Source organism: Pyxicephalus adspersus, chromosome 10 (genome assembly GCF_032062135.1).
Source record: "Pyxicephalus adspersus chromosome 10, UCB_Pads_2.0, whole genome shotgun sequence".
NCBI classification, from domain to species: Eukaryota; Metazoa; Chordata; class Amphibia; order Anura; family Pyxicephalidae; genus Pyxicephalus; species Pyxicephalus adspersus.
Window position 1 is genome coordinate 22,796,351 of NC_092867.1, and position 23,307 is coordinate 22,819,657.

The 23,307-nt window shown below is 36.8% G+C and overlaps 2 protein-coding genes across 2 annotated transcripts; one reads left to right on the plus strand and one right to left on the minus strand.

The window, feature by feature from the left end:
- The first annotated feature begins 1,780 nt into the window (after positions 1–1,780).
- On the plus strand, positions 1,781–16,519 carry FFAR4 (free fatty acid receptor 4). The gene is made up of 3 exons (XM_072424796.1): positions 1,781–2,533; positions 12,256–12,384; positions 13,293–16,519. The coding sequence occupies exons 1-3, from the start codon at positions 2,009–2,011 to the stop codon at positions 13,683–13,685; spliced, it is 1,047 nt and encodes a 348-aa protein (XP_072280897.1). The 5' UTR covers positions 1,781–2,008; the 3' UTR covers positions 13,686–16,519.
- RBP4 (retinol binding protein 4) lies at positions 16,281–21,378 on the minus strand. The gene is made up of 6 exons (XM_072424797.1): positions 21,228–21,378; positions 20,355–20,500; positions 18,606–18,742; positions 17,854–17,960; positions 16,896–17,108; positions 16,281–16,548 (listed from the first exon to the last, which is right to left on the minus strand). Exons 2-6 carry the CDS (start codon positions 20,469–20,471, stop codon positions 16,526–16,528), a joined length of 597 nt encoding a protein of 198 aa, XP_072280898.1. The 5' UTR covers positions 20,472–20,500; positions 21,228–21,378; the 3' UTR covers positions 16,281–16,525.
- Positions 21,379–23,307: the final 1,929 nt, after the last annotated feature.

The following is a 23,307-nucleotide window of genomic DNA, read 5'->3' on the forward strand; positions in this document are numbered from 1 at the left end:
TCCCCAACCCTACCGTCTGACAGGCTTGGCTGCGGCTCTGGCCGGTGCACCCAGCAGCGGGGTCAGGAAAAGGACCCTGCTTGGGGGGTGCACCGGCCAGAGCTGCGGACCTCGTCTCCGGAGACATCGCGGGCTCAGAGCAGTGGGCAGGTTTTGTCTCTGGACACAACCTGCCCACTCTCCTATCACAGATTTTAGACCTGTGAGGGGAGAGTGGGCTGGTTCTGGTATAATGTCACTATGGGGGGAAGTTTCTTCCCCTCTGAGTGACATACGACTCGCTGTGCATGCGCGGTGCGGAGTCTGTGCATTTTGTGGTCCACAAGCCTCAAAAAGTTGTGGACCACTGGTGTACAGGACGCTAGGGCTGGTTCCTTGATTATAGACATATTTCTCCCTTCTTTAGGTCCTGGTCCCTCTGAAAAGAGGTTTTGTACTGCAAAATAGTCTTGGAATTAGGTTTGGTGACCTGCTGTGGCCATTTATTATAGTTATAACAGGGCCTGGACTCTTGAGTAGGAGGGAAGGATCTGGGTGGGCCTTGCTATCCCACTGCAGTACAGCCAAGGATTTCCAACTTACCTGACAGGTATGTCTGGGGCTGTCAGGGAGTACGTGGGCAGAGTGAGTCTCAGTGTGAATGCAGACAGAAAGCTGAAAGAAGCAGGACGGACTGCGCAGCTCCATGCTGTTTTGGACATAAAGACTTTTTGAGACTGCAACACTTGATACTTGTAAGTATCAGGTCCAATCCTGGGAGGTGTTTGCTGTAGAAAGCCTAATTTTGTTTTGCTGGATTAAGCTACTTTTTTATGCTGAATTGAAGCTATTTGAGTTATGCTTGTCCCTCAGACAATAAACAGACAAGCAAAGCCCCATGGTGTCCTCCAATGTGCTAATCCTCCTAACTTCACTGTGGGAATAGAACAAACATTTTATAATATTTCACTGTGGGAATAGAACAAACATTTTTTAATATTTCCTTACATGCATTACCTTGGTGGCTGGAGGCCAAATCAATGAAGGTTTGTTCTCATCCTACTTTTACAGCTAACTCAATCTTTCAAAATCTCCCCCCATCCCACACCTTTTTTTTTCCTTGGAATGGAAATCCACAGTTTCCTTTGGGGTTGGAGCACCCTTGCAAATTGGGAAGAGCAATGTTCTTCCTTTTTTTGTTCTTCCTTCTCATGTTGGACTTGCTGACCTTCAATATTGGAGCTTCTCTCTGCCCCCTAATTGCTGTTCTTCATTTTTGCTGGATCAGACTTCACTGATAACTGTTTATGTAAACCATGTCTGTTTTATCTATGATATTGTATATTGATGTATCTTTGTATTGCTTCTTTAGATAATAAAACTTGACATTTTTTGCACATATAATTAAAAAAGAGAAAAAAATATGTTGCATGTAACCAGATCATATCCATTATTCTATTAGTATTCTCCCATCAAAGCTTGAACTGCTCACACAACATTTTACAGGTAGTTACTAAAAATGACTTTTCATCTGCAAAATTTATGTTGCCTTTTTTTTTACATGAATGGAACATTGTGATACCACATTACATGTACAAAGATGTTATCTTTTTTTCCCTTAGCATTTATCAGGAACTAGCACAAGATCAGTATAGGAAATACAGTATCACTTCATCTTGAGTAGTTTTATTACAGAAATTCAAGGCAGTTTATAAGAATGCTTTATTTGCAGTCAGCAAATATTGCTGATTGTGTAAGTAAATTAAACATTGCTATTATTTAGTAGTGGAAGTGGACAGATCATAAAACGCAACACCTCGTCTTTGTTTTGGATGGGTGGATATTTACAAGAATGCTGTGTGACTTCCTTGTTTCATATCAGTAAGTGGATGGCTTTCTATGCTGCTGCTGCTGCTGTTGGCTTTTGATGGATCTTTGTGGATTCTGATCAACTCTCTTGACTTGTTCTGCCATTTGGACAAACCTAGTCTCCATGTTAGATTTTTTATAATGGATTTTTAGGAAGACAATGGAGCAGCTGTTCATTTCGTACAAAAATGGTAACCATACCCACTTTACTTTCTTCTCTGAATTTAACAAACCATTGGGGGTGAAAGTGGTGGAGACCATTTTCATGACTTTGGTCTTTATATTTTCCTGCCTCGCAAATGTCTGTGCAATAGTGTTGCTGATTCGAAAGAAGAGACTGGTCACCTCCAATTGTTTTGTCTTGAACCTTTTCTTCTCCGATTTACTTTTCATCAGCATGATTCCTTTTATCCTGGTTGTCCGCTGGATGGAAAATTGGATCCTAGGTGATTTTGTGTGCCACATGCTTTTCTATATCATCTGCCTTAGCGGCTGTGTCATCCTGATCTCCTTGTCTGCTGTTAGTCTGGAGAGGATGATTTGTATCATGAAGGTAACACAGACAACCACATGTAATGTGAAGGTAGTAGTGTTGGGACTGTTGATAATCTGGGTGTTCTCCGCCATGACAGCCTTACCCCTGTGCTTATTCTTCAAAGTGATTAAAGAAACAGTCAATGGCAAGGTAGGTCAATTTTTATCTTTTGTGTTTTGACATATAAAAATTACCCACCCTTTTAGGTTGTATTATATACAGTTTTGAGAAAAAATAAATACATGTCATTGAAACTTAGTTTTTTTTAACCATATTTGAACAAGCAAACATTGGATTTTTATTCCTACAGTGCCTCTGAATCAAGGTATAATAAATCAACAAATAAAACATTACATTGACAACCTAAATTAATAAAAATGCAGATTTCCCAGCGTAAATAAGTACATTTACCATCAAACCCATGGAAATAGAATCAGCTGCTCCAGAATAGATGCCAATAAAAAGAACTTACCTAGCATCACTTCAGCTCCTCTAGGGTTAGCATTCAGCTAGAGCTAGCTAGGGGTTAACACATGCAAAACAATTTTGTTGCTAGTCTTGTTAGTCATTTAAACCTTAAGTATGGAAGGTCTGTTGTTCCTTTTTGTTACTGATGCAGGATCAAAAGCTATCCAAGACTCTAAAAACATGGTTGTAAATACATATGAGTCTAGTAAAACAAATAAAAAGATCACCAGATAGTTAGAACTCCATCAAAAAAATATAATCAAAATAAAGTGACCATTATGGTAAGTAATTTATATAGGAATAGACAGCCCAGCTAAGTCTGTGTAATGGTAAAATAAGTTCTAAATCTGCCACAATGATATCATAGGATCTGCAGGTAACTCTTAACAGTTGGTATCATGCATATACTGTTAGAAAGAGATTGTACCAGTTATACCGACATGGGAGGTTAGCCAGGAAAATGTCTTTGCTGTCCAAAACGAACGTTGGAGCAGAGGTTTGCCATGGATTATATAGGCAAATAGCAGAACCTTTGAAACAATATATTGTGTACTAATGATTTAAAGATAGAGCTGTTTATTCACTGCAACAGCTGACTTCATTGGCGTACAGCAAAAAAAAGTGTTTTGTGAGAATCCTATACCATCTTTGAAGCATGATGATGGAAATATGGTTTGGGTTGTCTTGCTTCTTCAGGTTCTGGACAGCTTGCAGCAGTTATCAAGTCAACTATGAGTTAGGCAACATAGCAAAGTGTGCTTGATAAGAATGTTGGGCCATATGTTTCAAAGAAGTTAAAGTGGAAATAGATCTTATATCTGAAAGAACCAAATCTACCAGGCAATGGTACAAAACAAGGAAATGCATGTGAAACAATTAACATTGTAGTAGTTTAAACAGAAAAAAAAAAACGTGTAACCTTTTATCCTGTTATATCAGAACATTTTTTAAAGCAGAACAATGTTCAAAATATTTTTGTTTAGGCTAGACTGGAATGGGTTGGATTTTCCTTTAGAGTTTGGCGTTCCCATTGTAGAGATTTGACTTTAATTTTTGCCAAGACAGGAAGGGAGAAGAAATCTACCCAAAATAATGGAGAATGGCAACTTTTACAGCTGCTAGGAGAAGCACTTTCCTTATTGAACAATTTTACTGCTACCACAACAATAGTATTTTGGGTATTCTATCTCTTTCTGTCCCATTGGTAACCATTATAACCGTGACAGATTTAACTCTATATGTAATGGACTATTTTTTTAATTCTTCCTAAAGTTAAGATGAACACCTTTCAATAAGACCATTGATAATTCTGGCAGTTAACTACATCGTCTTCTTTCTCTTTTAGTTACAGTGTGATCATCCATTACCTCAGTCAATTTTATAGGATTGTCTCATGACTAATCTTGCACTGTAGGAGCATAATGCAGTCACGATACAGAAAACTTTGTGTAGCAACCCACAATTAAGACATAATACAAAGCAATGTGGCCTGAATTAGTGTGAATTATAGGTCATTAAACTGCCAGCAGCAAGCAAAATTAAACATTTCACAGAAACGAACCTAAAAATTTATATATAAAGTTTATTCATGGCCTTCAAGCAGGCACAAGTGTGTACCATTCCTAAAAAATAACTCCAACTGTCAACTTGAGGGACTTATGTCCTTCTTCAACCTGACCTACAATGTAACTTTGTCTCTTTTTGCATACCAGCTGCCACAAATAAAACACAACAAAGATGCATACATATAACATATTTCAGTCTCTGTAGAAGTGGGCTAATTTTGAAATATTTTGTGGTGAATGTTGTGATAAGCTTTTTTTCATAACATAAAGTCTATCTCACTTTAATTACCGCTTCTCATTTTAGTATTCATCCCTAAATATACCTAAATATTAAAAAATGTATATATTTTGAATTCAGGTATCTTCAGGCATCTTTAGGCCAGTTGTGGGATAACCAGAATAATTGTTGTGCATTTCTGTATGTGAAAGTGATGGGTACCAAGACCAAAACTTCCAGCAGTCATTCATTTAAGGTTAACTTTTGCTTTAAGAAAATGTTATTTAGTGGGTTGGCAAAGGTATCTTCCAGTTCTTCCCCTTGTTCTAGGGCTGAGTAAAATATATAAACACAAAGATAGCTGAAATCACATTAAAAATGGTTAAATAGAGACCCATCCAACAGTGACCACATATTTGTATGAATCAAAGCAAACATTTAGTAAAATATTGGTAATGTATGGCTATCTTTTCTAGGAGAAGAGTAGGATTTACCATTAATATGACACAACCCTTTTCATGAGACATTGGCCCTTGTAGTGGTGCTCCAATAAGTGATTCTGAATGAAAAGCTTTTGCTCCACAAAGTCCTCAACTTAAGCTGTTCTTGATGTTTGCTAATTGTTACCTGAACTCTGCTTGACTGGATCACTTTCCAAATAATTTTCTCAGAGTTGTATAGACCAACCAGTTCCTAACACTTTTCAAGACACTATGTAACAAAAGTACATAAATGGATAGTGGTGCGCCTGGTCAGGGCTGTTCTAAAGGGAACTGCTTTGTGTTAGAGAGAAGCACAGTAAAGATCTAATTTAATAGTTAGATCTAATATCTAATAGTTGGAATTCAGGTAAATATTTAGCAGCATTGGGATTGGTGGATGTCTAAAAGGCATCTATAAAGGCGATTTGGTCCTATAATTATTCCTACCCGAAATCTCTTTCTAGTTTGGTGCCAGATGAATAATCCTTAACTGAAATATGACCGGCTCCATTGTTTTGGACTCACTTGGATTACACTTAAATTACTCACTGTATTGGCTGCTTTAGGTTTATTCCCAGTCAAACCCCAATTATATTATCTGCCAATGCCACATTGCTACCCATATGAGCTTTTTTCCTATTGCTCTCTACGTGCTAAGACTTGCTTGGTATAAAGATTCATAAGTTGAACAGGAGAACCATAACAGGAAGATCTCACTGCTCAACAGGAGATACAAGATTAATTGACTCAATCTAACAATGAAACATCTCTAAACTTTTATCCATAACTTTTTCTCCATCAACAATAATACCGTAAGGGTTAAACCTATGAACACATGATATAACTTGGATGTGCATGCAAACAATCAGGAAACAAGACACACACACTGATAGGAGTAAGCACTAAAATACCACTGATTGTGCCAAGTCACACACAACTTGGGGTTCTCCTTTTCAGGTCTGTTTGCTCTCAAGGCAGTTGCCCTCCCAGTACATACCACACATAAATCCATTTACTGGTCTGCAAGATTAGCATGACTCATACAAAATGTGTTGGTTTTGGGCTCATTTATTGTACACTTTTGTCACAGAGCTTTCTGCATTTCACAATGTCCGGTAACACCAATATACAAGGATATACTGTGCTCTAACCATTTACGTCTCTTAATCAGTTCCCTCCTAACCAGAGTGATAACATCTTCTGTATAAATCAATTGAAAGGTCACTTGCATGGGAAAAGGACCATAAAATGGAAAATAAACATTTGCCTACTTACACAAACTGTTACTTTACCTGAAATGGGCATTAAAAAATGGAAAGGGTGTAGTTCCAGTCAATAACAGCACACATGTTGTATTTCAATATATTTTATTTTTATTATTTAAAGATATCCTCACTCCAGATCATCCATTTAAACAAAAAAAATCTTCCTAAAGGATATATTTTGTGCTGTTTACCTGTAAATGCCTTTCTTGTGTACTCATGAAAATGGTCTGAGGAGCCTCAGCACAACATATAGCTCTCACTCCCAGCAACATTTTCTCCTAGGGCAACTACATAAAGGGAATATGATGAGTAGAGATAGAAAAAAACTTCAAATAGGCATTTAAAACACAGGTTGACAATCGAAAATCCAGCCATCGGTAATCCGGTTCCATCAGTTTCCCCGCATGAATTTCAGATGGCATTTTCAATACAGGGACTGCAGTACACTATTTGGCCACTAATGTTTTCATGGCGCTATTTTACCCATGAAAAGCATAGTGACAATGTCTCCAATGTGCCTTCAATGACCTCCTTTTCACATTGCCTGTACTTCTTTGATACTTTTTTCCGTTGTCATTGAGAATGACATCCTCCCTTATGATAGTCTAGCAGGTCTAACACTGCTCATGGTGGTTTTTTAAGGTGATAGGTTCATTCATAGGTGAAATATACATTTAAGCTATCATAGACATGTCCCTTAATGAAATCAACTAAAGTACTTTAAATGAGCGGTTGTCAACCGGTAGAGAAAATTTTGGTGGTCCGGCCAGTGCACTCCTGAGTGGGGTCATGAGAAGGACCCTACTTGGGAGGAAGCAGCGGTCAGAGCCGAAGACCATGTCCCCTGTACGGATCTCAGGCTCAGGTGGTGGGCAGGTTGTATCTCTGGACACAACCTGCCCACTCTCCCATCGCAGGCTCAGACCTAAAAAAAAAACACCCTCTAAAAACTAAAAAAAGAATTGATCAACTTTTTATTGCGAACTTTACCTATATACATTTAAATGGCCATTAAATAAAATACATTTATGGCTCCCTCTCCCAGTAATAAAGGTAAAATGCTTGTTTAGTCAAGCAAGAATGTAAACTAGAGGCCACTTGATATCTTTAAGCACAATACAGGACCTCTGCTACTGCATTGTATATGATGATGTTGGTGATGGCATGGCTGGCTGACTGGTGAAAATCAGCTCTGTGGCACTACTACCCTATCCGAAGTTCTACTTTAAGTAAAGTTTTTCATCTCTTTAAAACTCATGTTTCCCATTTATGCTTCCTCTTTCCTATCGTGTGTTATGGATTGACCTCTCTCCACCTCCAGCCTATGTCTCAGCTTAAGTGCATTTGTAAACAAGCCGTATGCTCAATTATTACCTGGAATTGTATAGGGATTAAAAAGATGAAGACATAAAATGGATCTACTGATGTACTTAGTGAAAGATTACTTTTCCCTTTCTATCCTGATTCCTGTTCATACATCATGCACTCTGAAACTAATTTTATGCCAGAAATAGGGCAAGCATGTCACATGCCGGATTTCATTTTGGTTTATTGCACTATAATTGCTGCTTTACTAAAAAGAATAAATAAAACAAACTAATATTAAATCATATGTTATTTTTTACAACCTAAGATAAACTCTCTTGTTGTTGTATTAATCATATGAGGCTTCCATGACCACTGTTCGAACCATATCAAGGATAGGAAAGGAGAACAGCTCGATCTCCATGGCACACACAACCTCCAATATTTTAAAACATGTCCAAGGCTGTTAAAAAAAAATCTATTTATAGCACAGGGGGCAAACAAAGTTCTCAAAGAAACTATTAGTGAGACATTATTAGTGAGTACTTTACCTGGTAGACTATATGTCCTGAGTTTGTAGGCACGTGACCATCCTACCAATATGAGCTTGCTGGACGTCCCATTCCAAAACCATAGGCATTGAACCTCCCCAGGTCAGGTAGTAATGTTAGATAGGAAGACATGGTTCAAAATCTGCTTTAGTGCAAACCAAAGGTGTTTAGAAATGCTTTGTTAAAAAAAATTATCATGAGACTAAAAGTGCACAACTGCCTAAAATGTCCTTGTAGAGTGTAGCATAATCATTAATTTACTGCAAACCACTGAACTCATTAACAAGAAGGGACATTTACATACTTTGACCATATTGTAAGCATGATGGTCAGTTATCCTTACACTTCTAGCCATATAGTGTGTTTTTATCTTCCTACATTATTATTATTAAATATTATTAATATTATTAATAATAATAATAAACAGGATTTATATAGGGCCAACATATTACGCAGCGCTGTACATTAAATAGGGGTTGCAAATGACAGACGAATACAGACAGTGACACAGAAGGAGAGGACACTGCCTCGAAGAGCTTACAATCTAGGAGGTGGGGGAATTTACACACAATAGGATGGGAGATATGTAGAGGTGGGAAGTAGTGATGGTTTCAAAAGAAAGAAGAAGATGGGTAGGAAAAAATGTGTTTTGAGTGCTCTTTTAATTGAGCAGAAAGTAGGAGCAAGCCAAATAGGACAAAGGAGACCATTCCAGAGAGTCAGGGCAGCTCTAGAAAAGTCTTGGAGCCGTGCGTGTGATGAGGTTATGAGTGAGGAAGTCAGAAAGAGCAGCTGGGGGAGTATTTTTTTTACCAAGTCAGAAAGGAACAACTGTGGAGGGATTTGAAGGCAAAGCACAGTAGATAAATTTGATTCTAAGGTGAAAGGGAAGCCAATAAAGAGAACTAGAAAGAGATGCAGCGGAAGAGGAGCGGAGGGAAGGATGGATGAGTCTGGCTGCAGCATTCATAATAGATTATAGAGGAGAGAGTCATGTTAGTGGAATACCAGCGAGAAGGATGTTACAGTAGTCCAGACGAGAGATGATAAAAGCATGTACAAGGAGTTTGGTGGTCTCAGGGGACAGGTAGGGGTGGATTTTGATGATGTTGCGTAGGTGAAAGTGACAGGACCTGGAAATGTTCTGAATATGGGGGATAAATGGGAGGGCAGAGTCAAAGTTGACACCCAGACAACGTGCCTGAGGGGAGGGGCGAATAACAGTGTTGTTAACAGTCAGGGGGAGATTTGGAATTTGAGGGGGGGAGATGATGAGTTCTGTTTTATCCCCTGCGTAGGGAATCGTAACAGGGTCTCTTTATTATACACCCTCTGTTGTCAGCTGGTTTCAGCTAAAAACTGACTAAAACAGAACCTTCATACTTCTTCATATGCATTTTAGAAGATTACATTTTAAGCTATTGTAAAAACCTGTCTATGGAATATTGAAAAAAATGAGGAAAGGGAACTAATGTTTTTATTAGTAATGGTGAAGTGAACCAGACAGATTCAGAATGAGTCAGGTGAATATTTGCTATTTTGGTTATGTTTGTTATTAGGGCACCGAGGGCATTGCTGGTCAAATGACTTCCAAAACAAAGTTTTAGCTGTGGGCAAACATCTCTGTAACCACAACACACATGAATACCAGTATGGCACCTAGCAATCACCCTGCTATTCAGTTACTTTTCATTCCTGTAAACTCATTATCACGCTTGACAGGCTTCTTTTCTAGTTTTCCAGACCACAATGATCGCTTCTGGAGAGATATGCGAAATAAATATTATTGCAAAATATCAAACACTCTTCAAGTTTCTGTTTCCCAGATGGTGGTGAAGAATATTATTTAGAACAATACAACAAGTTTTGATAACTTCTATGGTGGCTCACTCCTTTTCTAGCTTTCCTTGTAGCACATAACAATTAAACTATGGTATATACTTTCTGCATATAAACTGGTCTTAGGACTTGCTCTGACTGGCTATTCCTGGGTGGTTTGTTAGTCGTTCTCATGCAATTTTAGGTACTTACCAACTGCCAATATTCATTCAATGGAAGCTCCTTCATCAAACACCCCCAACGGCTTTATGACTCCTTCTGCCCATACATTGCTTGCATTGGCCGGCATGTGGCCACATTTGTGAAGGAATAACTGCACAGCTTCCCTTTAAGGTCCAGTTCACTGAGATATGCTGCTTCAATTTTTTAGGTGGTTTAAATGAAACTCTAGATAGATACTGTATATCAGATAGGTATTTATCCGAGAAATAAATCATTAAATGTGTTTTCAGATAGAGCTAGCATGATTACCTAAATTTGTGTTGCCAATACCCTCCGGTATATATATATATATGCAGTCATACAGGTACAAAGAGGTCGCTTGTGTTACTAGGCAAAGTGTTGGATGAGCGATATGTGGGATCACAGCATCTCAGATATGGCTACTGGTGAAACCAGCAGGTCCTCTAGGTCTCCCTGCTCATTCTTTAAATTTCTGTTCTGGGGCTGGTTTTACTGGGAATCTGCAAGTATGGTGGGGCAAATTCCCAATTCCAGGCCCCATGTTCTTCTGATGCCCACAAGCCTATCTAGCACACCCGGTGCTAAGGAGCAGTGGCTATGACTGTGTGAACAAGTTTGCTCTGGGTTTTGTACCTTTAAAAGGAGAAGCGCTGGTTTGGAGGCCAGCTTCAAAGATTGGTTTTGCTAGCCAGGAGGCTATTCTTTTGTTTTTATTTTTGTATTTTGCTCACACTACCCCGGCAAGGGAAGACTGTTTTTGATTGTGTGCCTTTTTTTCCTGATAAAATTTATGGGCAAAAACCATAAAGAGACATTGTCACCTCGTTGCCAGCCTGCCATTTGGTGATAATCCTCACAATGCATACAAGCAATCAGACTAGAATCAGAAAAGCCACACTTTGTTTTGCCAATCTTCAATACAAACACCTACAAGAGGAGTAGATTGATTACATTACTAGTTTGCTGTTTCTCCTTCCTTGTCCAGTCACAGAATGAGGTCTACTTGGTGACCAAGCTATAGAGCTTAACTTTAGCAGAGCATAGTCACCAACCTTTCTTACTGGGGAATTTATTACAATTCTGTGTGACTATAATGTATTTGATAGTCCATGTATATGTTTTTTTACTGTCTACTTAGCTGTATGTTTAGAATTCAGTATGTGGGTGGCAACCTGTGCTATTTTCACTCTGGTGAAAATGTATATTAATATTAAATAATTCATTGATTAAATTGATTTATATAGCGTCAACATACTATGCAGCACTGTACATTAAATGGGGGAAATGAGATAAAGGATGCCAAAGGACAATTAAAGGACAAATGAAAATGAATACCAAATGCAAATAAAAACCCTGTTCTACCTTTGACACCGTGGACTTTTGCCTTTACTTTTTTAGAGGTATATATTACTCTATAACAAAAAGGTACATTTATTGTTAGGTGTTTGCAGGAATGTTCTATACCTTACAGGAATATACCCTTTATTTATGAAAGTGATACCAGGGGTGACTGCTCACCCTTCTCAGGTCTTGGCCAGTCTGGTGCATTAAAGAGACTGAGTTACCTTTCCCATTCAAAGCAAGATATACTCACCTTTCCATTGTCTCTCACCCCTTACCTGTTACAGGTGTCTACTATGGACAAAGTTTGGTGTGAAATGGTATCAGAGGATAACTGGGTGGATAATATCACTGCTTGATGCAGTCATGATGCCACGTGTCCAGTTGTGTTTAGGCTGCATTTAGCACTTTAACATTCTCACATGCTTCCCTTTACCAGGAAACTCCACTCTGGTATTGAAAAGAAGTGAGAATGTATTGATAATGTGACTCTTCTAAGCTTTCTCTGGATTAGATAGAGGTCACCTGGTCATCTTTATTAATAGAACACATCTCCTGTAATGCTTCAATTTTAAAGATTTCATAATTTGTTTTTCATTTTTATTTTGTTTTAATAATTTTAAAATTTTTGTAATTTATTGGTTTCTACCAACTAGGAGTTAATGATCTGTACGCTAATCTGGCCTACCGTTGCAGAAGAAATCTCATGGGACATCTCATTTATTCTTCTGGATTTTCTGATCCCCGGCTTGAGCATTGTTGTCAGCTATACAAAGATTTATAAGGTATTTACATACAACATGTCATTCATATTCCTTCCTGCTTTAGGAGATTTGAGTGTCAGCCTATGGAATTCTCTTTTGATACCTGGATGGAATTTTGACAGTGTATGACTGTTTCAACATAAAGATTAAATTGCTATAACATTGATGAATATCTAAGTATATGGACTGGATGTTCCCATCATTTTTGTATTTAAAAACTAGGATAGGCTAATCATAGGTTTTAGGACCTCTACCTGTGTCAGGATTTTGCTAAATATTTTATTCTTGTATAGCTCATGTAAACTTCCTTTCCCAACATCTTCATCCAGTCCTGTTTTTTTTGGTTTTTGGATTTTACCTAGTGACATAGCATAGAACTGCCTACAGTTTAATTCGTTAAATTACTCCTTACAGAGGTCCTGTAGAAGCAAATTACCATTTCAAGTTTTGGTACAAAGGTATAGAGTGGAGGGGATCTTTCCAACTATAACACACTGTTGTGTTAATATGTCAACAAATCCATTTAGAATGGATCCATCCCATGTTGTAGGGTGGACTTTCTATGCAAATGAAGTCCTGACCGCTCCCTCAAACAAATGTAGCTGCAAAAAAAAATTGAAAAAATGAAATACTAACCCCAATCCTGGCTTCTGATGTCTGCAAGCCTCACCTCTGCCTCCTGGGCATTTAAAATTAAGCAAAGATGTACACCTGCAATGAGCTGATTCCACATGGAGCAATACAGCACTCTTACATCATTTCAGGAAGGATTGGAGGCTTGGGTCAAGGTGCATATTTGATTTTTTTATTATGTAATAAAAATGTAAGATCTGCCTTCATTCCAGGCCCCTGGAGGGCTAACGGAAAAACAGAGGTTCTGTGTTTAATGGAAGGCTTGCTTAATGTTCAAATCGTTTTGCTTTTTACAGATAACAAAGGACATGAGGCAGAGGATGATCAGCAGTACAGCTTATTCTGAAAACCACCAAATTCAAGTTTCTCAGCGTGACTTCAAACTTTTTCGGACCCTTTTCATTTTGATGATTTCGTTCTTTGTGATGTGGACACCTGCATTCATCATCGTCCTACTCATTCTTATTCAGAATCTTAATGACGACTTCAATCTTTCACCTACATGCTTCTTTTGGATTTTTTTATTCACGTTCTGTAACTCCATAGTGAACCCAATTTTGTACAACATTAACTTATGCCGGCAAAAATGGTGGCAAATTGTGTTCTGCTGCAACTCAGAGGAAAACACAGATACAGAGACTACAACCAAAAAAAATGAAAATCAAAATGGTACTGGAGAGAGTAAATAGTAGGATGGTAATTTCAGGTGACAGTTATCACCTGGCTGACTGTGATATGAAATTGATCACAACAGAACAACATGGAACCTCACCAGCAGGCATATTTTTTGCTTTGAATAATGTATTTTGTTGCTAGTTTTACAATGATTTTCATTATTTTATGTATTATGGCATCCTAATACATACATGCAATCGAGCTTAGCGCATTGGGAGTGAACTAAAAGTATACCTATTGGCCACTGGGGTTGCCTATCATAGCCAATAGAAAGATCCTAAGATTATATTGGGGTTTGGGGATGCCTGTGTACTTTGGAGAAGAGAGGACTATGGCATGAAAGGAGGTAAGGGGCTTTGTTAGAGAATTGACTCTTTCCGGAGTAATCACATTTTCGAGCAGGTTCAAAGACACATTACAAGACAAAAAAATCAGTTATAGAAAGGAGAAACACTGCATGTAAGCTTTTTTTTATAATACTTGATTTTACGTTTGTGTTTTTTCTTTCAAGTTGTTTACATTGGTAACAGGTCTTAAATTATATTTGTAGTATTTAAACACATGGGACAGTCATATTTGTTTAAACAGTTGTATACAGGCTCCGTTTCATGTTTTGATGTGCTATACCATGAATGTTCTTTATTACTACTGGCAATAAACATCTATGGGTTGACTGACTCACCAGAAACAGATGGTTTCTAGAAAAAATAGGGTCCTGGGCTAATATGGAGTAAGGGCCCAACTACCCCACATTCCAACAACCCCTGTCAACTGGGGCCTTGAGGAATGTGGGGGCCCCAGGCCATTGCCCAGTTTCCTCTCCTAAACAGGGGTCCTGACCAGACAAAGTAAAGGTTTACTTGAATCTGCAGTATTCACATTGTCTGACTGACCCTTACTTTATCTTACAGCATATTGTCTATTTTAATTACAAGTGATGTAGGTTCATCTGTACCATCTGATTTGTGAGTATTACTATTGGTGGCTGTAGCGGAGTTTCCACTTATATATTACAGGTATTTTCTAGCTTTGGTCTCATCAACCAAAAAATTGTGCCAAGAACAAATCTGATTTAAGGCAGTTGACACTGGAACAGATGTACCAAATAAAATATTTCTATTCTATAATGTGTAATGCAATTAAAATTTGCCTTTTCCCATCTTTATCACAGTTGGTATATATTTTAGTTTTTATAATTATATTCATCTACTTATCCTTCTTACTAATTTTGCAGGCTTTTTCTTGGCCCTGCCGTTTTGTTACATTTTGCTGGTCTCTGTATCAGAAGGACCTATATTTAGTTACCTACTGCCAGAGATCATACTACATGTTTGTCATTGAAGGCTCTGCAAAAGAACTCTGATTTTCCTTGTTACAATTTTCTTACATGGATATAAAATAAAGTGCTCCACTTCCATAATCTAGTGCATCTTTTTTCAAACATAGGAGACAAATATTTCCAGGTCCACAGGAACCCTTGCTAAAATGAATTCACTAAGAAACAATGGTCTATTTATAGGAGATCTCTTTATGATGATGGTCAGTTGTAAGAATTCCCTTTATGGTGGTATTCATATGGAAGAATGTTACTTACAGTGATGTTTAGTTGGAAAATATACACCTGTAGTAGTGGTTAGTTGTTGGAATTCCCATTATAGTAGTGTTAGATTTTGCCTATTAAAGTGGTAGTGGAGTTAGAAGAATGCCCCTTATCATGGTGATCATTTAGAAAAATGTCCTTTATGGTTATGGTCACTTGGAATAATTCCCTTCAATGTCCGTCAGAATGCCACCTTTAAAAAAAGATCTCCAGTGTCATGCCAATGGCTCTGCTAAATTGCTTTGGCTTTGGAACAATGAAGGAACCATCAAATAGAAATACAATTTGCAATAGCCTGTGGAACTTCTGGGGTAACCCCTGTATCCTGGATCAGATTAGCTATATTTATATATATATGTGTATATGGTTTAATTGTTGTACTCTATAACTTCCAGCTCCTAGAAGTGAACAAAGTAGTGTTACAGCAGCTGATGCATAGACATCCACTTTGCATTGAGGGATTTTGGGTGTGTGTCAGGGCCATCACACCAGGAACTTGTGAAGATCATGATGTATGGCATGTTTCAATATTAAGGGATCTGTGGATGGTACACTGCTCTCTCTCTTCTCGTAGTAATCTGGAAACCCCCATTTGCCTTCCTATTTATTTATCAGAATATATCATCTCCATCACACCCACTGCTAGCTTCCTAATATAATCTGATTGGCAATACAGCAAGAAGATAGGATAAGATAGTAAAAAACCCAATCACCTCCATTACACTTGCAAGGTGCTCGGTGGAATCTGGCTTAATGTAACACATAGAACTCAGATAATGTTAGGTCATCAGTTTTCTGATTTTGGTAAAGCTGTCATATTTGCTGGTTAGACTAGCAGTTGTCTACAATTCTGTAAAATGCCTGTAAATTGTTATTTAATGTCTCACCTATAAACTGTATTATAGCATTTATTATATAAAGTCAAATAAAAGATTGCAATTTCAGGTCATTTAAAGTATGTATGGAAAAAAAAACATTGGTACTATAAAGAATAAATACAATGTATGGATTTATATTTATATTTATGTATATTTTTATTGTTTTATTTCCTGGAAACAGAAATCACTGACATAATGAAAGGTGCCATCAGATTGCTTTCTGAAGTGCTTTAAACATCATACAATTAAACTTTGTATAAAATATGTACATTGGTGCTATCATTGATCCATTTGGTGCCACAGATCCAAGGGCTATTAAAGTTGTATTGATATAAAATAAGGTGTTTCAGGTTGCTTCTTTCTTGTAATTGTGAAGTTAAAAAACTACATTGCAGGCACCTGTAATTAGACAAGATTAGAAGATTAGTCACAGAAAATAGATTGGCTTGTATGCGTCTGATACTGGGCTACTGACAAATGGTTGTAGTTTCACTGTGTGAAAACAGAATTGTATTGTCCCAGAGCAACCAAATTCGGCTTTTAGCAAAACTGCATTTTCCAACAAAAAATTAAGACATGGAAGTTTTTTTATCAGCAAATCAGTTCTGATTAGCCTGGACAACAATAAAAGTAGACTAGAGCTCCATCTTCAGGACAAAAATCGTAATTATAAAATAGTCTTATGCATATTTTACATCAACTGACTAAAAGACAGATATTTTTTAATAATTGTAAATTATTCTTACCATTTTGTGGGACAATTCTGTATTTTCTGTCCAAGCACAACTCCGTCTGCCTTCTCCTGACAAGTCTCTGTATCTCTGGAGTAAGACCATTACGGTCTCGGGAGAAGATAAAGGAGTAATCATCTAAACACTCTCCATTATCACCCATCTCGCGGCATGAGTAGACGATGGCGTAGTTATCGTAATCCGTGTCTACCACCCAGTGATTATCAACTGCACAATAAGTGGAAGATTTTTATTAGTATAACATTACAGACAATCAAGTAAATCATTTTGTAGATACAGTGTTCACAAACGTCTGATGCTGCCTCCTACCTTCTAATTTCTTACAAAGTTACAATGTTCCAATCTGATCTATGGGAGAGAGGAGACTGAGGCAATTCTCCCCTGTTGCCTGCAATATACTGATGACTTCATAGCACCACTCAGGCGTCCATAAGTCACTTTGTAATATTAAAGGAACTGTTTTTTAAAAAAAACTATAGTTTTTGTATATAATGACATGTCAGCAATTTATTGGAACGTATTTCAAAGTAAAACTTTGTCATGGATGTCACCATATTGAAAAGTAGATGCATTTATTGATCCATTTGTGATAAAAAAAAAAGTATATACTTTTTTTGGCACATCTATTACATTTTTTAGAATATAGTTATACAGTGCAAGATTGGGTATTGAGTATTGGAAAATTAATACATGTGGGCTCAATAAAGATTTAGACTATAAGTCTCCATCACACTTATGTGGGCTTTGGGATGCTAGGACAATAGGAAGATAATATTTGAGTCCCTAAATGGCGGATCAATGGGTTTTAAGGCTAGGATCCAAATAATAATAAAAATAGTAAGAATAATGATAATAATATTAATAATAGTAATAAAAAAAAGACAAAAATAATAATTGCTTTTATGCATTTTGATTACCTTATCCAATAATGTGCAGATTATATATTACTTACCTCCTTTTTCAAGGTATGATGCCAGCCCATAGTATTTCATAATGAATTTACCAGGCTCTTCTGTGTCCTGGAAGATTCCCACCATGTCAGCACAGACTTCAATGGTACTAAAAACAAAGCACAGATTACAACATTAAAACTGAGCAAATTAAACTTCTGCTTTATAGTTTTTTTCCCCTTCCTCTGGATTTGCACATAACGTTGAGTATAGGGTTCTGTTTAGAATACACAGGTTTTCTGAATGTTTATTCATTTTCTTTGTGGTTGTGGTGGTCTTTGAGGTTGCAATTTTGGTTGAACTTGATGGACTTGATGTTTACTTACTATCTAACTATAAACTTAACTCATGCTAAACAAACACTGTTTAAGATGAAATACATATATGCAAGCTGTCTTACCCATAAAAAGGTGTTTTACTTTACACACCCCTGAGCACAGCCTTGGCAAGAGACCAAATTTTCTGGTCTACAGTTAAATAAAACTTATAGGTCTTGTTATAGGTCATTCTGCCTACACTCTTCTAGCAATTGTACAGCAGTCCCTGAGGAAGGACCAATAAATAACCAACCAGGGATAACATCTGTATTTTCCTGAATAGTAGGACTCAGCGGGGTGCCTCCTTTTTATCTTCCCCTCTCTATTAGAACTGAACAGTGCCTTGTGTACAGAATTTGAACAAGAAGTGAACAAAATAAAAAAAAAAGAGAAATACCTGCTAGCTGGTGTGCTATGATAAAAGAAACATATCTTACCCCAATAAAAAGACTCTTCCTCTGGCTGTGGCTGTCATTTTGCCATCCTCACCAACGTTAAAGTTGGCCACGATATCATCATAAAGGAAAAGGCCATCTGGGTCCTTCTTGGCTACTGCGTACCAGGTTCCAGAATACTGAAAAACAGTAAATTTAGGATGAAATAGGTTTGCCAATAATTATCTCAGTTTATCTTCTTGTATCATGTTACGTACAATATAATAAAATGGTTTTGAGTGCTGGCATTTGCTGGATTGGGTTTGGTGCTCCATGGTGAAGCCGAGGACAAGGGGTAGGATGCAAAACAATTGTTATTGATTGGAACCAGCTTGACCTCTCCCCATGAAAGTGGCTTTGGATCTTTTCTCAGATAGGTTTATTTTTGAGTGCGGTAATCCATCACAACCAATTAGTTTTAGTCTTAGGAAATAAAACATGACATGTGATTGGTTCCTTTGAACTACTTCTAATTGCAGATGATCTCCATATTCTCCTGTTGATTTTTGCTTTTCTTTTTATTCTGGTTGCTATGAAATACTGCATATGAATATTACAACTTTGCAGACAGTACGTGGCAATCTCTAATAAAAAGAATATGTGAGTGAAAGTGTACTCAAATGGGAAATAATCAGTTTAGGAAAGATCAGATTACACTGATGAATAGTTTATAGGAGGGATATACCTCTTTAACCTCTAGCTTGTTATATGCAGACATTGGGAAATGTTTGAGGGAATGTAGCATTCCCTGTTTTATAATTAGAGCCCTTTGAATCTTGTTGTGGATTTTGAATATTTAAAAACATTTTAAATATATATTAGCAAATTAAAGCATATTATATGTAAACAAAAATATATAGTATCAGTTTATAAACATGTAACTTTTAAAAACTATACACTGGCATGTCTGTTTTTATTTTTTTAAATATATATATATATATATATATATATATATTTATATAAATTTGTGAAATAATCATGTAAAGAATACAAAACAAATATATATATATATATATATATATATATATATATATATATATATATATATATATATATATATACATAATATACACACAAAAAAAAAAAAAAAATTACTGACCACCAATGGACATTGATTTTTAGAAAGATGTGTAAATCTATATACAAAGAGTGTTGATGTGTAATATTCAACTGCTTCTAGCAGCCAATCACGTTATTTTGGTATAGTAATAAAAGATCATTTATTTTCTGTGTACAAACGGTTGTGTTGCTTGATTGCTGTTTTAATGAACAAGTATGAACACGAACAAGCAATGAGATACAAAAATAAAAAAATGGATTAATTTAAAGTTTAATTTTTATCTCTAATCTTGTATTTCCATGGAGGTAAAAAGCTTCAGTGCACTAACTGCACCCAGCACTTTTCTGATTGGAAAACAGATTATATAATTGACAGCAGCACATGTTAAAACTGCTTAATTATAAATTGATTCTGTTAATTATTTTTGATTTGCAGTTTGCAGTGGGTTTGCATGATTTACCACCCTGGTTTATCTACATTCTTGGCAGTTTATTTAATAAAGTAGTTTAAAGAACAGTGAAGTTAAATGTGCAATAACATACTGCAAATATTTAGCAATGTTTTTAAAGTTGGATCATTAGATGATAAAATTGGATTGCATGCCTGGGACCTCTAGTTTAGAAAAGGCCAATAAGATAAATGAAACGCCAAAAACAATAAATCACAGGTATAGTTAAAAGAAGATGACTTACCCTCAGTTTGTCAAAATTTTCCACCACTTTAAAGTTGCCCACACGGCAGTCTCTGTCTGCTGAAGATCTTCCAAAGCAGAACAGGGCAACAAGGAGCCCAAAGATTTTGAGTTCCATCTTCTAGAGCACGACCAGCTCTAGGAAAACTGAGAAAACAAATAAAGAAAATACTTATTTAATGCTCATAACCATTTGAAAATAAAATAAAAAAAATTTGTATAAAAATTATTTAAAAATAAAAAATATTAATGGTAAAAAGTATATAAGAAAAAGCCATTGTAGAAAAGTTTGAGTTTTAAAATACATCATTGTAAAAAATCTTAATATGGAAAGCACCATAACAAATTACAACAAATAGGAATATCTATTGGATATTTGGTATGCATTACAACATCGTCATTGTCATTATGTTATAATGTTCCACATATTGTACCTCTGATCATGCTAGCTATATATATATATATATATATATATATATATTATGGCAAGCTCCATATTAACATGTAACAATACCAATAAATGCTTTTATCCACATTTACATATGCCAAAAATATTTTACTTATGATATTCCAAGCAATAATAGCAGCAGCAGAACCGTTATTTTAGTGATAGCCAATAAAAATGTTATCTATTTCATAATATTGAAACAATGAAAAAACAAAGTCCTAAATATTACAAATAGCAATAAATACAAGTTCTACTATATTAGATAACTAACAAAAGTTTTTTTCTAATATTATGCATTAAAATGTGCAGTAAATATTTTATGGCGCATCATCTATAAAACCCAACGGCCGATAGCAATGATTGTGAAAAGAGCCAGTAGCTGAAGTAGGTCCAGTGAGTAGTTAATAGAGAAGAAGATGGTCTTACAGAAAATCCAGCTGCTCCCAGATGTAAGAAACCCTGGAATGCTGTGTCTGAGAGCTTTATATACAGCCTCGCAGGTTTCGTAACTCAGTACAAATGTAAAAAAAAACTATGTTTTCAGCTGCCAATATATCCAGTCCCAACTGGATAGTGGCCCACTTCAACAAACTTGCATAACATCAAACTGTGCACTTTAACCCATAGCCCATCACTCTGTGAAAACCCCCTACAGCAATCTCATGAGGAAAGAAAATATGACACTGTGTACTCCCAGAGGTAAGGGATTTGCCAAAAGATATTTGTGATTTTAGAAAATTCGTCTGTGGTTTGGAGGTGTCTGGCTAGAGGCCAGCTCTTCAGGAGGGCACACACGCTCAATTCATGTACAGTCCTGTTAAAGTGATTAATGTTTTTCTGTACAGAGCCGAAGCTTTTATCCATATTTCATCATTTCATGTTAAGATTTTCACCAGATAGTTCTATGCTGGTATAAAATCATTGCATATAACACATACATGCCACCAAAGAACTTTCACTGAATGAAGGATCTCAACATAGTCCAATTGTGGCTATTCCCCTGGCGTGGCGTGGTTATTCCCCTGGTACCTCTTTCTTTAACTTTAATTGCACTATCTATTGTTATTATTTATCCATTTCTGTGATCTCCCCAATCCCCTGAAGAAGCCTTACTGGCAAAACGCGTCAGGGCATGAGACCCACAATCAATTGCTTTTTATGTCTACAACTAATACAAGATTGAACTTGTAACTTGAAAGTTAGGTACTATGATGTATAACCCAGGTTTTTAGCATAGAAGGTCTATGTTGTACCTAGGTTTAGAGTACGTGTTAATAAACCATAATTGTTTTTGCACTATACTGACAAAAAGCCTGTCATTTCTTTCCTCTCTTCACTTGTAGAAATTATATTTAATTCACTGACCATTACACTCCTTTCCATAATCCCTGGGTCGGCGAGGTCTGCCAAGAAGGCTATAATCGTTTTCTAGTGGTGTCTGGGGGGGGGGTTATTCTGGGTAATGGGTAAAAGAATTAGATCACATAAAATACAAAGCGCAGCGGATCTTCAAGGACAATATTCCATTACTTGGACCATGCTCAAAGTCTCTCTTCGTTGTAGAAAGTTGTTTAATTTTTTTGGCCCACCAGCTTACTCTCAGGATCTGACCATCAAGGGCGGGCCCTGGTGGAGAACATATTACCTTTCCCCCCAGTCCCCATTCTACCTTATGTTTCTCTCATTACTTCCCACTTGCCCACCCTATCCCCATATGTACCTCTTTATCTTTGTTCTGTATCTTTCTGTCATTTCTTTCTCACTTCTCCAGGTAGTTTTGTGACATTATGTTGTTATCTGGTTCTCCCCAATTTCTGATTGGGACAAACAGCCCTGCTTCTCTTGTCTGTATACTCACACGCTGTTGACATATTTAAAAGCTGTTTTCTTGCATACCTATGGGCTCCATAGGTAAGGACTATATTTTTTGTTTGGCTCTGACTTCATGAACATGTTGTACGATTTTCTTTGTAACTTGAGAAGTAACTTTTTTCCTTCTTCTTTTATATTCCTCTATGTGTTACAATGTATATGCCTAAAATGTTTCAATAATAACAGTTTTTAAAACAAATAAAAAGTCACCAGGAGATTTTTAGTAGGACAGCCACATAAAGTGTATTTTCCTTGGTCCTGGTGGCTTTTTTTGTTTGCACAACAGAATTGCTCATTGCTCAAGGAACTCCCTGAAACGTCTGGAGAGCCGTGTAACCCCATGTAACTTTACCTGACAAACACTGCTTTAGACGGTTCACAATCCACTATCAAAATCCACAATCCACTTTCAGATACAATGATATGCTTTTATAAAGACTTTACCATCAACCCAGTCACCATAGTGTACTTAAATGTAGAATTTGTTTTCCTATCTAACGCAGGCTACGTCACTCGATCTTGCCTGTTCAGTGCAAGATCTGTTGACGTAGGCAGAAGGGGAAAAAAAAAAGAAGATGGCGGCACTTCCTCCATGCCAGGACGAACGTGTATTCCAGGACAATGTGGGCATTGT

Excerpts from the sequence above, each read along its gene's own strand:
- FFAR4 (XM_072424796.1), top strand. The coding sequence starts at position 2,009 with ATGGAGCAGCTGTTCATTTCGTACAAAAATGGTAACCATACCCACTTT. Across the intron at positions 2,534-12,255 it reads AAGAAACAGTCAATGGCAAG|GAGTTAATGATCTGTACGCT; the intron begins GTAGGTCAATTT and ends TCTACCAACTAG. Across the intron at positions 12,385-13,292 it reads GCTATACAAAGATTTATAAG|ATAACAAAGGACATGAGGCA; the intron begins GTATTTACATAC and ends TGCTTTTTACAG.
- RBP4 (XM_072424797.1), bottom strand. The coding sequence starts at position 20,471 with ATGGAACTCAAAATCTTTGGGCTCCTTGTTGCCCTGTTCTGCTTTGGA. Across the intron at positions 18,743-20,354 it reads AAAATTTTGACAAACTGAGG|TATTCTGGAACCTGGTACGC; the intron begins GTAAGTCATCTT and ends ACTGTTTTTCAG. Across the intron at positions 16,549-16,895 it reads CAGAATTGTCCCACAAAATG|GTGCCTGCAATGTAGTTTTT; the intron begins GTAAGAATAATT and ends GTCTAATTACAG.